Source organism: Vidua macroura, chromosome 33 (assembly GCF_024509145.1).
Source record: "Vidua macroura isolate BioBank_ID:100142 chromosome 33, ASM2450914v1, whole genome shotgun sequence".
Lineage (NCBI taxonomy): Eukaryota > Metazoa > Chordata > Aves > Passeriformes > Viduidae > Vidua > Vidua macroura.
This window is the reverse complement of record NC_071603.1, coordinates 907920-922412: the sequence shown is the minus strand read 5'-3', so window position 1 is coordinate 922412 and position 14493 is coordinate 907920. Positions and strand designations below refer to the sequence as shown.

At 63.0% G+C, this 14493-nt stretch overlaps 2 protein-coding genes across 4 annotated transcripts in view; one reads left to right on the top strand and one right to left on the bottom strand.

The window, feature by feature from the left end:
- LOC128820973 (tafazzin-like) overlaps positions 1-5374 on the bottom strand; it is a 9932-nt gene extending 4558 nt beyond the window's left edge. Inside the window, exons 1-8 of the mRNA XM_054001826.1 lie at positions 4976-5374; positions 3968-4096; positions 3281-3326; positions 2708-2793; positions 2094-2174; positions 1617-1658; positions 982-1044; positions 274-326 (exon numbers count right to left, since the gene is read on the bottom strand). Of these exons, the coding sequence (XP_053857801.1) occupies positions 274-326; positions 982-1044; positions 1617-1658; positions 2094-2174; positions 2708-2793; positions 3281-3326; positions 3968-4096; positions 4976-5084 (609 nt within the window). The 5' untranslated portion in view covers positions 5085-5374. The remainder of the gene's footprint in view (positions 1-273; positions 327-981; positions 1045-1616; positions 1659-2093; positions 2175-2707; positions 2794-3280; positions 3327-3967; positions 4097-4975) is intronic.
- A 100-nt stretch (positions 5375-5474) lies between these two features.
- On the top strand, positions 5475-14401 carry WDR13 (WD repeat domain 13). Of its 3 annotated transcripts, XM_054001912.1 has the most exons (10): positions 5475-5790; positions 5878-5945; positions 7517-7748; positions 9075-9169; positions 9728-9855; positions 10516-10823; positions 11963-12143; positions 12532-12673; positions 13225-13358; positions 14120-14401. In XM_054001912.1, exons 2-10 carry the CDS (start codon positions 5905-5907, stop codon positions 14302-14304), a joined length of 1446 nt encoding a protein of 481 aa, XP_053857887.1. In that variant the 5' UTR covers positions 5475-5790; positions 5878-5904; the 3' UTR covers positions 14305-14401. The 3 variants fall into 3 exon arrangements, with proteins under 3 accessions (XP_053857887.1, XP_053857888.1, XP_053857889.1); XM_054001913.1 differs by lacking the exons at positions 5475-5790; positions 5878-5945 and adding an exon at positions 6937-7360; XM_054001914.1 differs by lacking the exons at positions 5475-5790; positions 5878-5945; positions 7517-7748 and adding an exon at positions 8164-8212.
- The last annotated feature ends 92 nt before the right edge of the window (positions 14402-14493 follow it).

The following is a 14493-nucleotide window of genomic DNA, read 5'->3' as shown; positions in this document are numbered from 1 at the left end:
CCCCAAAAATCCCCCAGAGACCCCAAAAATCCTCTCAGAGACCCCAAAAATCCTCCCAGAAACCCCAAAAATCCTCCCCAGAGACCCCAAAAATCCTCCCAGAAACCCGAATCACCGTCCCCAAAACCCCTGAAAAACCCACCAAAACCCCCCAAGGAGACCCCTGGGGTTCCTCAGGAACCCCAGAAATTTTCTCACAGACCCCAAAAATCCCCTAAAGACCCCCCCAAAACCCCCCAGAGACCCCAAAAATCCCCCCCCAGCCCCCCTCACCTGCCCCACCCGGGGCACGTAGGGCCGGTGGTTGGGCAGGACATCGCTCATCCCTGGGGGGGGGACACAAAATGAGGGGGGGGCACAACTGTGGGACCCTCCCCCTCCCCCCCAGTCACCCCAAAACCCTTTTGGGTAACCCCCAAAATCACCTGGGACAGCCTAAAACCCCCTGGGACCCCCCCCCCCAAAAAAAATCTTCCCCTGTGCCCCCCCCCAGTCACCTCAAAACCCTCCCCAGAGCCCCCCCAAAATCCCCCCAAACCCCCCCTGTATCCCCCCCATGTCCTTCCTGTGCCCCCCAAAACCCCCGAGACCCCTCCCCAAAAACCTCCCCAATGTCCCCCGAGCCCCCCCTGCCCCCCAAGACCCCCCGGGGTCCCCCAAAATCTTTCCCTGTGCCCCCCCCCAGTCACCCCAAAACCCCCCCATGTCCTTCCTGTGCCCCCCAAACCTCTGAGACCCCTCCCCAAAACCCCCCCAGTGTCCCCCTGCCCCCCCCCCAAAACCCTTCAGTGCCCCCCAAACTCCTTTGGGACCCCCCCTCAAAATCCCCCCTGCTCTCCCCTATATCCTTCCTGTACTCCACAAATTCCCTTGGGACCCCCCCCCTAGACCCCTCCTGTGCCCCCCAAGACCCCCCAAAACACCCCCAGGACCCCCTAAGCTCCCCCAAGACCCCCCAAAACCCCCCCGGACCCCCCTCACCCCCGTGCCACAGCGGGAGGATCACGGGGTCCCGGCGACACTCGGCCAGGAGGCGCCCGATGCCTGGGGGGGGATTTTGGGGGGATTTTGGGGGGGCTTTGGAACCCCGGGGGGGCTTTGGAACCCCAGGAGGGATTTGGGGAGGGGGTTTGAGGTGGCACGGGGGGGGTTTTGGGGTGATTGGAGGGGGTTTTGGGGGGTCTGGGGGTGTCTTCAGAACCCCTTGGGGGGAATTCAGGAGGGATTTGGGGGAAATTTTGGGGGGCTCTGAGAGGGGTTTAGGGGATTTTTGGGGGGGGCTTTGGAACCCCAGGAGGGATTTTGGGGGGGTCTCAAAGGGGTTTGGGGGGGATCTGGGAGGGGTTTATGGGGATTTTTGGGGAGATTTTTGGGGCTTTTGGGAGGTTCTTGGGTGCGATTGGGGCATTTTTGGGAGGGTTTTGGGGGAATCTGGGGGGGATTTTTGGGGTTCCAGGCATTTTTTGGGAGGCTTGGGGTAGGATTTGGGATTTTTGGGGGGGGGTCTGGGGGGGATTTTGGGGTCCCAGTGGGATTTTTTGGGGTTCTGGGGTTGGTTTGGGATTTCTGGGGGATCCCGGGGGGATTTTGGGATTTTTTGGGGGGGGGGGTCTCACCCCACTTGAATCGAGCGACCTCCTGGCCCAGGTTCACTTTACCTGGGGGATGAAATGGGGCTGGGGGGGTCGGGACCCCCAAAATCCCCCCCAGGAACCCCCAAAATCTCCCCAGGGACCCTCAAATCCCCCCAAGGATCCCCAGATCCCCCCCAAGGACCCCAAAATCCCCCTGGGGACCCCAAAATCCCCCCAGGGACCCCAAATCCCCCCCCAAGGACCCCAAAATCCCCCCCAGGGACCCCCAAAATCTCCCCAAGATCTCTCCCAGTTCTTCTCAGTCCTTCCCAATCCCTCCCAGTTGCTCCCAGTTCCTCCCAGTCCTCCCCAATTCCCTCTCAGTCCCTCCCAGTTCCCTCCCAGTCCCTCCCAGTTCCCTCCCAGTCCCCTCCCAGTGCTCCCAGTCCCTCCCAATTCCCTCCCAGTCCCTCCCAGTCCCCTCCCAGTGCTCCCAGTCCCTCCCAGTGCTCCCAGTACCCTCGGGGAACACGTGCACCCAGTCTCCCTGGTTGAGCTTTTCCAGTATAAAATCCATCCCCCGCTGGTAAACGCCGTCCCCTGCGGCACCAGTTCGGAACTGGGACCCTCCCAGTATGGACTGGGACCTTCCCAGTATGGACTGGGAATGAGCCAGTGCCCCCCAGTACAGATTAGAAGCAGTCCAGTCCCTCCCAGTGCTCCCAGTCCCATCCCAGTTCCTCCCAGTCCCTGTCCCAGTGTCCCCAGTTCCATCCCAACCCCTCCCAGTCCCCCCAATTCCTCCCAATTTGTCCCAGTCCCCTCCCAGTCCATCCCAGTCTGGTCCCAGTCCCTCCCAATCCATTCCCAGTCCCTCCCAGTCCATCCCAGTCCCCTCCCAGTCTGGTCCCAGTCCCTCCCAATCCATTCCCAGTCCCTCCCAGTCCATCCCAGTCTGGTCCCAGTCCCTCCCAGTTTGGTCCCAGCCCCTCCCAGTCCATCCCAGTTTGGTCCCAGCCCCTCCCAGTCCCTCCCAGTTTGGTCCCAGCCCCTCCCAGTCCCTCCCAGTCCATCCCAGTTTGGTCCCAGCCCCTCCCAGTCCATTCCCAGCCCCTCCCAGTGCTCCCAGTTACCGCGGCACACGGGCACGCAGCGCCCCAGGCTGAAGAAGAGCGCGTGCAGCTCCCGCGTGAAGCAAATGTCCGCGGCCGTGGGGGTCCTGGGGGGGGGAAATGTGGGGAGGGGGCGCTGGGACCCCCAAAACAGCCCCGGGGACACCCCAAAAACAGCCCCAAAGACAGCCCAAAACCACCTCAAAAATAACCCCGGGACACCACAAAAACACCCCCAGGAACCCCAAAAATAACCCAAAGACCCCCAAAACCACCCCCAAAACAGCCTGAGGGACACCCCAAAACCAGCCCCAAAAACAGCCCAAAACCACCTCAAAAATAACCCCGGGACACCCCAAAAACAGCCTCGGGGACACCCCAAAATCAGCCCAAAACCACCTCCAAAATAACACTGGGACACACCAAAAATAACCCAGAGACCCCCAAAACCACCCCCAAAATAGCCTAGGGACACCCCAAAAACAGCCCCAGAGACACCCCCCCCCCCAAAAAAACCCCAAACAGCCTGGGACCCCCCCCAAATCCCCCCCAGGACCCCCAGGACCCCCCCCCAAATCCCCCCCACCCCCTTACCAGCGCATCCTGGGCACGTTCCAGACGTGTCTCAGCTTCAGGGACCCTGGGAGGGTGGGGGGTCACAGGGGTCACAGGGACCCCCAAAAAACCCCAGGACCCCCCTCCCAAAACTCCCCCAATTCCTCCTTCAATCCCTTTAGGACCTCCTGGGACCCCCCAGGACCCTCCCAGCCCCTCTGGGACCAGAGACCCCCAAAACCCTTCAGAACCCCCTGGGACCCTCCCAAACCCCCCCAGACCCCTCGAGAACCCCCAAAGACCACCGAGGACCCCCCCCAAAACTCTTCAGATGTCCCTGGGACCCCCCCCCCCAAAACACCCTCTGGACCCCCCCAGGATCTCCCCAAGCCCTTCTGACCCACCCAAGACCCCCGAAATTCCTCCTTCAACCCCTTTAGGACCTCCTGGGGACCCCCCCCCAAATCCCCCTGAGACCCCCCCAAAACCTTTCAGACCCCCCTGAAACCCCCCAAAGACCCTCTAAACCCCTCTGAGACCCCCCCAAACACCCTCTAACTCCTCCTGAGACCCCCCCAAAACCTTTCAGACCCCCTGAGACCCCCCCCCCAAAAACCCTTCAGACCCCCACAACGCCCCCCCAGGACACCCTGGGGACCCCACAAAGCCCCCTGAAACCCCCCCAAACCCCCCCCAGCCCCCTTTAGGACCCCCCCCCCAAGGTACCCCAGAGGTGGGGGTCGTCCATGCAGGAGGCGTGGTTGGACAGGGTCAGCAGGGGGGTCCCGGGCCCCCTCCTCTCCACCAGCTCGTGCAGCACCTCGGCGTTGTGCACCCGCAGCCGGTTCAGGTACCCTGGGGAGGGGTCCCGGGGGGACGGGGGGGGGTTTGGAGGGGGTCCTCAAGGAGTTGGGGGGGCTTAGGAGGGGTCTAAGGGCTTGAAGAGGGAGATTTGAAAAGTTTTGGGGGGGGGCGGGGGTCCTAAAAGGTTGAAGGAGGAATTTGGGGGGGTCTGAAGAGTTTTGGGGGGGGTCTTAGAGGGGACTGGGGAGAGTTGGGAGGGTCCACAGGGGGTCCTAAAGGGGTTGGAGGAGGAATTTGGGGCGGGGGGGGGGTCTTGGGTGGGTCTGAAGGGTGTTTGGGGGGGTCCTGGGTGGTTTTGGGGGTTTTTGAAGGTTTTTGGGGGGTCTTGGGGGGGCCTCAGGGCAGACAGAGGCTCCTAAAAGGACTGGGGGGGGTCTCCAGGGGTCCGGGGGGGGTCTCCAGGAGGTCCTAAAGGGGTTGGAAGAGGAATTCTGGGGGGGGTCTGAAGGGTTTTAGGGCTCCCCAGGGGTCTTTGGGGGGGTCCTAAAGGGTTGAAGGAGGAATTTGGGGGGGGGGGTCTGAACAGTTTTGGGGGATCACAAAGGACCTGGGGGTCCCCAGGGCTGTTTGGGGAGGGGTCCCAAATATATCTGGGGGGGGGGGGGAGTCCCGAGGATCTGAAAGGATTTAGGGGGTCCCAAACGTATCGGGGGGGGGGGGGGGTGTCTGAAAATGTGAAAGGGATGAGACCCCCCCCAAAATTGGCTTGGGGGGTGTCTGGGGGTGACGAGGGGGGAGTTCAGGCATGATTGGGGGGGGTCTCCCCCTCAGATCTGGGATTTGAGGGGGGGAGTTTCCCTCAGAGCCGGGATTTGGGGGGGGTCTCTCCCTCAGAACCCCAGAATTTTGGGGGGGGGGGGGGTCACTCACGGGTCCACACGCAGCTGTAGGTGCCCACCAGGCCCGTGACCACGCGGCTCGCCAGGGCCCAGCGCCGCGAGGGCTCCGCGGGGAACGGCCACTGCACGGCCAGCGGCATCCTCGGGGGGGGCACCGACCCCCGGCCCCCCCCGGGACGCCCCCGGGACCCCCCAAAATCCCCCCCGGCCGCGGTGTCCGCCGCGCTGCCGTAAAGCGCGCCGGACGCCCCTCAGGCTGTCGTACAGCCCGCCGTCAAGCGAGGCGCGCTCCGAGCAGCGCCGTGGCGCGGTACAAAGCAAGGAGCGGGGGGAATTCAGTGCTCACGGAGCCGCCTCGGAGGCACCGGGACCCCCCCCGGGGGTCCCCCCAAAACGCTCTCGGGACCCTCCCGGGACCCCCCGGCCCGCTGCCGTAAAGCGCACCGCTTGGCCCGCTGCCTTGTCGCAAACTCGGCGGGCGGGAGGACCCGGGGCAGACGAGAGGCGCCGCCGGGCGGAGCGGCCAATCCTGGGGCGCTCCGAGAACGCCGTGACCATAAAGAGACGCGTTCGCCACGCCCCTTTTGTGTGGTCACCCAATCAGCGTGCGCTCCTGAAAGGCGGGCTTTATAGGCGAGGCCACAAGCCACGCCCCATTTCCCAAAACCAGCCAATCACATCCACGACCACGCCCCCTCCCACCGCCCTCCGTCTCCAGGGCGACGCCCGCCGCCATTTGGGCGTGAGGCGGTGCCGCGGCAACTTCCGGTCAGGCCCAGCCCCGCTCCCCCGGCCCAGCCCCGGCCCCGCGGAGCTCCTGAGGCGGAGGTGGAGCGGGACGCGCAGGTAGGGCCGCCCCGGTGCGATTTTTCCGCTTTTCCCTCCTTTTTCCCCCATTTTCCCCCTCAGCTCACGCCGTTGTTCCCTCGGCAGGGTCCCCCCGCGGCGGCCGCGGCCGCCATGGCCGCCGTGTGGCAGCAGGTGCTCGCCGTGGACGCGCGGTGAGCTCGGGGGGATTTTTTTGGGGGAGGATTTTGGATCCCCGGGCTTGTTTTTTTTTTTGTTTTTTTTTTTTGAGGGGGGGATGCTCCTACCTGGATGCGGAATTTTGGAGGGTTTGGGTACTTGGGGCACCTTTTTTGGGGGTGTTGTCACACCTGGGTCGGTTTTGGGGTGGAATTGTCACACCTGGGCCCATTTTTGAGTGGAATTTCTCTGGTTTTGGGTAAGATTTAACCCCGTTTTTCACCTGTCCCTCACCTGCCTCACCTGTCCCAGATTTGTGCCCCAGTTCCGCATCCCTGGGTCCATTTTTGGGTGGAATTTCTCTGGTTTTCTGTCGAATTAAACCTCTTTCTCACCTGTCTCTCACCTGTATTTTACCTGCCTCACCTGTCCCAGGTGCGCTGCGTACCGCACCCCACAGGTGCCGCAGTTCTGCACCCCTGGGCCCGTTTTTGGGTGGAATTTTCTTGGGTTTGGGTAGCATTAACTCAGATTTCACAGCTCTGTCTCACCTGTGTCTCACCTGTGTCTCCCCTGTCCCACCTGTGCAGGTACGCAGCGTACCACATATCACAGTTTTGCACACCTGGGTCTGTTTTTGGATGGAATTTCTCTGGTTTTGGGTGGAATTTTTTTGGTTTTGTGTAGAATTAACCCCATTTCTCCCTTGTGTCTCACCTGTATCTCACCTGTGTCTCACGTGTCCCTCCCTGTCACACCTGCACAGGTACACGCCATACCGCACGCTGCAGTTCTGCACACCTGGGTGTATTTTTGGGTGGACTTTCCCTGGTTTTGTGTAGAATTAACCCCATTTGTCACCTGTATCTCACCTGTATCTCCCCTGTATCTCACCTGTATCTCCCCTGTATCTCACCTGTGTCTCACCTGTCCCTCCCATGTCCCACCTGTGCAGGTACGTGGCGTACCGCACGCCGCAGCTGCCGCAGTTCCACACACCTGGGTCTGGTTTTGGGTAGAATTAACCCCATTTCTCACTTGTATCTCACCTGTATCCCACCTGTATCTCCCCTGTGTCTCACCTGTATCTCACCTGTATCTCACCTGTATCTCTCCTGTATCTCACCTGTGTCTCACCTGTATCTCACCTGTGTCTCACCTGTATCTCCCCTGTATCTCTCCTGTATCCCACCTGTATCCCACCTGTATCTCTCCTGTATCTCACCTGTATCTCCCCTGTGTCTGACCTGTATCTCACCTGTGTCTCACCTGTATCTCACCTGTATCTCACCTGTATCCCACCTGTATCCCACCTGTATCTCACCTGTATCTCACCTGTATCTCTCCTGTATCTCTCCTGTATCTCACCTGTATCTCCCCTGTGTCTCAGCTGTGTCTCACCTGTGTTTCCCCTGTCTCTCACCTGTCCCTCCCTGTCCCACCTGCGCAGGTACGCGGCGTAGCATACGATGCAGTTCTGCACACCTGGATGTATTTTTGGGTGGAATTTTTTTGGTTTTGGGTAGAATTAACCCCATTTCTCACCTGTATCTCCCCTGTGTCTCACCTGTGTCTCACCTGTCCCTCCCATGTCCCACCTGTGCAGGTACGCGGCGTACCGCACGCCGCAGCTGCCGCAGTTCCGCACGCAGTACGTGCGGCGGCGCTCGCAGCTGCTGCGGGAGCGGGCGCAGGGCGGGCACCTGGCAGGTGAGGCGCGGCGCTGGTACCTGCGGCTGCGGGCGCGGCTCCTGGCCCAGCGCTACGGCGCCCTGTCCGAGCCGGGCAGCTGCCGCAGCGCCCTGAGAGCCAGCCGGACCACGCTGGACCGCATGGAGGTACCTGGGCACACCTGGGCACACCTGGGCACACCTGGGGTACAGCTGGGTACACCTGGGCACACCTGGGTACACCTGGAGTACAGCTCGGTACACCTGGGCACACCTGGGCACACCTGGGCACACCTGGGGTACACCTGGGTACACCTGGGGTACAGCTCGGTACACCTGGGTACACCTGGGCACACCTGGGCACACCTGGGTACACCTGGTGTACATGTGGGGTACACCTGGGTACACCTGGAGTACAGCTTGGTACACCTGGGCACACCTGGGGTACACCTGGGCACACCTGGGGTACACCTGGGTACACCTGGGGTACAGCTCGGTACACCTGGGCACACCTGGGCACACCTGGGGTACACCTGGGGTACACCTGGAGGGGTTTGGGGCACACCTGAGCACACCTGGGGCAGCTGCCGCAGCGCCCTGAGAGCCAGCGGACCACGCTGGACCGCATGGAGGTACCTGGGCACACCTGGGTACACCTGGGGTACAGCTGGGTACACCTGGGTACACCTGGGGTACACCTGGAGTACAGCTGGGTACACCTGGGCACACCTGGGTACACCTGGTGTACATCTGGGGTACAGCTGGGTACACCTGAGTACACCTGGGGTACACCTGGGTTATACCTGGAGGGTTTTGGGGTACACCTGGGCATACCTGGGATATACCTGGGCACACCTGGGGTATACCTGGAAGTGTTGGGGGCACACCTGGGGTATACCCAGGATACACCTGGACATACCTAGACACACCTGGGTACAGGTGGGTGCAGCTGGGGTACACCTGGGGTACACCTGGGCACATCCGGAGGGGTTTGGGGCACACCTGGGACAGGTACATGGGGCTCAGGACACACCTGGGGGGCGCTGGACAATCCCAAAACTCATTTGGGGGGGGGGGGGGGGTCTGGGAGTCCCAGCACCAATTCTGGGGAGATTTGAGGGGACCCCTCCCCTATTTTGGGGGTCCTGGGGGGGTTCTTGCTCCCACTTTCGGGGACGCCACCCCACTTTTGGGTTTTCCACCCCCATTTTTGAGACTCCCACCCCCATTTTTGGGGGTCCCAGCCCCATTTTTAAGGACCTTACCCCTATTTTTGGGGTTCCCACCCCATTTTTGGGGTTCTCACCCCAATTTGGGGGTCCCAACCCCACTTTTGGGGTTCTCACCCAATTTTTGGGGACCCCCCAATCCCAATTTTTGGGTTTCCCATCCCCATTTTTAGTTCCCCCCCCCCCCCATTTTTGGGGTCCCCACCCTCATTTTCGGGGCTCTCTTCCCTCAATTCGGGGGTCCCAACCCTTCCCCCCCCCCCAGGATTTCGAGGAGGACCCGCGGGGGTCCCGGGGCCACCGGCGCTCCCTGAGCCGCAGCTCCGGCCCGGGGGGGCTGCGGGGGGGCCCCGACGAGCGGTGAGACCCCCGGGGGGGGGGGGGGAATTGGGGAGGGGTCCCTGGGAATTTTGGGAGGATTTTGGGGTTTTTTTGTGGGGGGGGTCTCAGGGTGCTGGGAAATCATTTTGGGGGGGATTTTGGGGGGACTGGGGGAGGTTTTGGGCTCCTGGGGGGGGTTGGGAAGGGGTCTCAGGGGGTTGTGGGGTCTTTTGGGGGGGGTCTCGTGTTTTGGGGGGGTCTCAAGGTGCCTCCCCCTCCCCCCATCCATCCTTGCGGGGGGGGGGGCTGCACACCTGTGGGCGAAACCATTGTGGGGGATGGGGGGGTTTGGAGGGTGCCATCGGTACCTGGGGGGGGTCAGGGGGTACCTGGGGGGGGTCTCAGGGTTCTGTTGGGGGGGGGGGGTCTCACATTGCCCCTCCCCCTCCATGGGGATCCCCATTCCCCTGGACGAAACCATTGCAGGGAACCGGGGGGGGGGGGGGGGGGGTGCCGGGTTGGGTTCCCAGGGGGGTTCAGATCGATCCATGGGGGAGGGGGGGGGGGGTCTCACGCTGCCCCCTCCCCACCCCGCAGCCCCCCCGGGGTGGTCCCCACCCCCCTGGCCGAGGCCAGCCGGGCCATGGCCGGGGACACCACCCTGAGCGAGAACTACGCCTTCGCGGGGGTGTTCCACGTGTTCGACCAGCACCTGGACAGCGCAGGTAACCCCGCCGAGGGGCCGGGGAGGGGGCTCAGGTGTCCCCTGGGGGGGCCTGAGGGGGTCCGGGGGGGGTCTCAGGTGCTCCCTGTGGTTTCCTGGGGGGTCCCTGAGGGAGTAGGAAGAGGGGGGTTTGCATAGGAGGGGGTGGGGAGGGGTCTGGAGGGTCTCAGGTGTCCCCTGGGGGGGTCCCTGAGGGGGTGGGAGGGGGGGGTTTCTATAAGAAGGAGTGGGGAGGGGTCTGGGGCTCTCAGCTGGAGGGGGGGTGATGGGTCCCCAAGGGGGTCTGGGGGGGTTCCCCCCTCTGTAGGATTTTGGGGAGGGGTCTCACCCACCCCCCTTTCCCCCTCCCCAGTGCGGAAGGTGCAGTTTGCCCACGACGAGCGGCACCTGCTGGATGGGTTGGGGGCTCCCCCAGGTTCTAGGGGTCTCCCCTGTTTCTGGGGGGGTTCCTGACCCTATAGAATTTTGGGGAGGGGTCTCACCCGGCCCCTTTTCCCCCTCCCCAGTGCTGAAGATGCAGTTTGCCCACCATAAGTGTCACACACTGGCTGGGTTTCGAGGGATATTGCTGGGTCTGGGGGCGATCCCTTTGTTTTGGGGGGTTCCTAACCCTATAGAATTTTGGGGAGGGGTCTCACCCGGCCCCTTTCCCCCTCCCCAGTGCGGAAGGTGCAGTTTGCCCACGACGAGCGGCACCTGCTGGCGTGCTGCTCTCTGGACGGGACGCTGTCCGTGTGCCGCCTGGCCCCCGGGCCCCCGGCCGTGCTGCGGCGGCTCCGCGGCCACGGGGCCGGCGTGTCCGACTTCGCCTGGTCCCTGTCCAACGACGTCCTGGTGTCGGCCTCGCTGGACGGGACCCTGCGCCTCTGGGACCCCGCGGACGGGCGCTGCATCCGCCGCGTGCCCGACCCCGACGGGGCCGCGCTGCTGTGCTGCGCCTTCCAGCCGCTCAACAACAACCTCACCGTGGTGAGAGAACCTCTAAAATACCCCAAAACACCCCAAAATCACCCCAAAACACCACAGTGCTGAGAGACCCCCCCTGAAATCCCCAAACCCAACCCAGCCGTGCTGTGCTGCGCCTTCCAGCCGCTCAACAACAACCTCACCGTGGTGAGAGAAACCCTAAAACGCCCCAAAATCACCCCAAAATCACCCCAAAACACCCCAGTGCTGAGAGACCCTTCTGAGACCCCCAAACCCAACCCCGCACTGCTGTGCTGCGCCTTCCAGCCGCTCAACAACAACCTCACCGTGGTGAGAGAACCTCTAAAACACCCCAAAATCACCCCAAAATCACCCCAAAATCACCCCAAAACACCCCAGTGCTGAGAGACCCTTCTGAGACCCCCAAACCCAAACCCGCACTGCTGTGCTGCGCCTTCCAGCCGCTCAACAACAACCTCACCGTGGTGAGAGAAACCCTAAAATACCCCAAAATCACCCCAAAACACCCCAAAATACCCCAGTGCTGAGAGACCCCTGAAATCCCCAAACCCAACCCTACACTGCTGTGCTGCGCCTTTCAGCCGCTCAACAACCTCACCCTGGTGAGAGAAACCCTAAAACGCCCCAAAATCACCCCAAAATACCCCAGTGCTGAGAGACTCTTCTGAGATCCCCAAACCGAACCCTGCACTGCTGTGCTGAGCCTTCCAGCCACTCAACAACCTCACAGTCGTGAGACAAACCCCAAAATACCCTAAAACCATCCTAAAATACCCCAGAAAACACCCCAGAACCCTGCAGCCCTGAGACCCCTAACCCCACAAACCCAGCCCTAGTGCAGGTGGTGAACGTCTCCATGGGGAAGGCGGCTTGGGGGGCGTTTTTGGGGGGGCTTGTGAGGGTCTCAGAGTGGGTTTGGGGGTCTTGGGGGGGGATTTTGGGGGTCTCAGGCAGGTGTGGATGTCCCAGGGTGCCCCTCCAGCTCATCCTTAGCCCCCCAGGTGGGCAGTGCCTGGCACGTGGTGAACATCTCCACAGGGAAGGCAGCTCTGGGGGGGTTTTGAGGGGCATTTTGGGGGTCTTGGGCAGGTTTTGGGGGTCTCAGGGTGTGTCTGGGGGGTCTCACGGTGTGTCTGGGGTGTCTCCCTGTGCCCCCCCAGGTGGGCAGTGCCCGGCACATGGTGCGGGTTGTGAACATCTCCACGGGGAAGGCGGCTCGGGGGGGCACCGGGCGCCTCCCCGGGCGGGTCCTCGCCCTCTGCTTCGACGCCCCCGGGCGCGTCCTGTGGGCCGGGGACGACCGGGGCTCGGTGTCCTCGTTCCTGTGCGACCCCGGCACCGGTACGGGGACTGGGAGGGACTGGGAGGGGAACGGGGGGGACTGGGGGTGGGTACAGAGGGATTGGGGGGCACTGGGAGGGACAACGGGGAGTCCATGTCCTCCCTGTTTGACTCTGGTATGGGGCACTGGGAGGAGATTGGAGGGCACTGGGAGGCACTGGGGCAGTACTGGGTGGTACTGGGCCAGTAGTGGGGGGCACTGTGGGGTTTTGGGGGGATCCTCACTCGTTGCCCCCCCCCAGACCGGCTGACCAAGGCCTCGCGGGTGCTGGTCCAGGTGGCCACTGGGAGGGATTGGGAGGCACTGGCTGGTACTGGGAGGCACTGGGGCAGTACTGGGGGGCACTGTGGGGTTTTGGGGAGGGGTCTCACTCGCTGTCCCCCCCAGGCCGGCTGACCAAGGCCTCGCGGGTGCTGGTCCAGGCCGGCGGCTCCATCACGTCGCTCTCGGCCCGGGCCTGGGCCAGCCGGGAGGCGCCGGACCCGTCCCTGCTGGTCAACGCCTGCCCCGACCGCCTGCTGCTCTTCCGGTACTGCGGGGGCTCGAGGGGGCTCTGGGGACATCAGGGGGCTTTGGGGGATTGGGGGGTGTGGGGTGAACTGGACCCTGCTGGTCAATGCCTGCCCTGACCGCCTGCTGCTCTTCTGGTATGAGGGGGAGGCTTGGGGGGGGCTTCAGGGACATCGAAGGGTCCTTGGGGACATCAAGGGGGCTTTGGGGACAGCAGGGATACTTCAGGGAGCTTTGGGGGATTCGGGGTGAACCCAACCTGTCCCTGCTGGTCAACACCTGCCCTGACCACCTGCTGCTCTTCTGGTATCAGGGAATATTGCAGGGGGTTTTTTTGGGTGATTTTTGGGTGTTTCTGATCCCTTTCCCCCCCCCCCCTTCCCCAGGGTGGTGGAGAGGGAGGACTCGGGGGGATTTTAGGGGCAGTTTTTGGGGTGATTTTTGGGTATTTGTGACCCTTTTTCTGGTCTCCCCAGGGTGGTGGAAGATGAGAGGGGCTCAGGAGGATTTTAGGAGCAGTTTTTGGGGTGATTTTTTGGGTGTTTCTGACCCCTTTTAACCCTTCCCCAGGGTGGTGGAGGACGAGGGGGGCTCGGGGGCCCCGGGGCTGCGGCTCCGGCGCAGTTTCCCCACGCGGCACCGGGAGCAGCCCCTGAGGAGCTGCTTCTGTCCCCTGATGTCCTTCCGGCAGGGAGCCTGCGTGGGTGAGCACTGGGAGGGACTGGGACAAACTGGGAACGGACTGGGAGGGGTGCAGGGACAGCTGCCACCCCCCAGGCACTGTCCCCCGTGTCCCCAGGCAGTGACAGGCAGCAGAGAGGGCAGTGGGGTCACAGCTGTCCTTGTTGTCCCCCATGTCCCCAGCAGTGACGGGCAGCGAGGGAGGCACTAAAGTCACACCCCAACCCTGTCCCCAATGTCCCCAGTGTCCCTTCAGGGACGGGCAGTGAGGAGGGCACGGGGGTCCCAGCCCTTATCTCTGTCCCCAGTGTCCCCAGCAGTGACAAGCAGCAAGGAGAGCGGTGGGGATGGCATTGCCCAGCCCTGTCCCCAATGTCCCCATGTCCCCACCAGTGGGGACAGGCAGTGAGGGCGCTTTGTTCATGTCCCTCGTGTCCCCAATGTCCCCAACATCCCTTCAGTGACAGACAGGGCGTCAATGGCATCACATCGCTGACTCCTGTCCCCAATGTCCCTGATGTCCCCCATGTCCCCACCAGTGATGGGCAGCGACGGCATCAATGGGGTTGCATTCCCCAGCCCTGTCCCTAATGTCCCTGATGTCCCCAATGTCCCCACTGGTGACGGGCAGTGAGGCCATCAATGGGGTTGCATTCCCCAGCCCTGTCCCTGATGTCCCCGATGTCCCTGATGTCCCCACCAGTGATGGGCAGCGAGGAGAGCAGTTGGGTGCCAGCCCTTATCCCTGTCCCCAATGTCCCTGATGTCCCCATGTCCCCACCAGTGACGGGCAGCGAGGACGCCTCCGTGCACTTCTTCGACGTGGGCCGGGCGGCGCGGGCCACCGTGAACACGCTGCAGGGCCACGGGGCCGCCGTGCTGGCCGTGGCCTTCAACTGCGACGAGTCCCTGCTGGCCTCAGGGGACGCCGCCGGCACCGTCATCGTCTGGCGCCGCCAGCACGCCTGAGGCGCCCCAAAAAACCCCCAAATCCCCGTGGAAAACCCCAAAATCTGCCTGGAAATACCCCCAGAAATACCCCAAAAACGGCCCCGAAATGCCCCGGTGTGGCCTTGGAGTGCGGCGAGTTTTGTGGGCAGCGTGCGGCACCAAAACACCCCAAAATCCTGCCCAAAACACCCCAAAATCCTTCCCAAC

Coding starts and splice junctions, on each gene's coding strand:
- WDR13 (XM_054001912.1), top strand. CDS start 5,905: ATGGCCGCCGTGTGGCAGCAGGTGCTCGCCGTGGACGCGCG. Junction 9,170..9,727: donor CGGGGGGGCCCCGACGAGCG/GTGAGACCCCCG, acceptor CCCACCCCGCAG/CCCCCCCGGGGTGGTCCCCA. Junction 12,674..13,224: donor GACCGCCTGCTGCTCTTCCG/GTACTGCGGGGG, acceptor ACCCTTCCCCAG/GGTGGTGGAGGACGAGGGGG.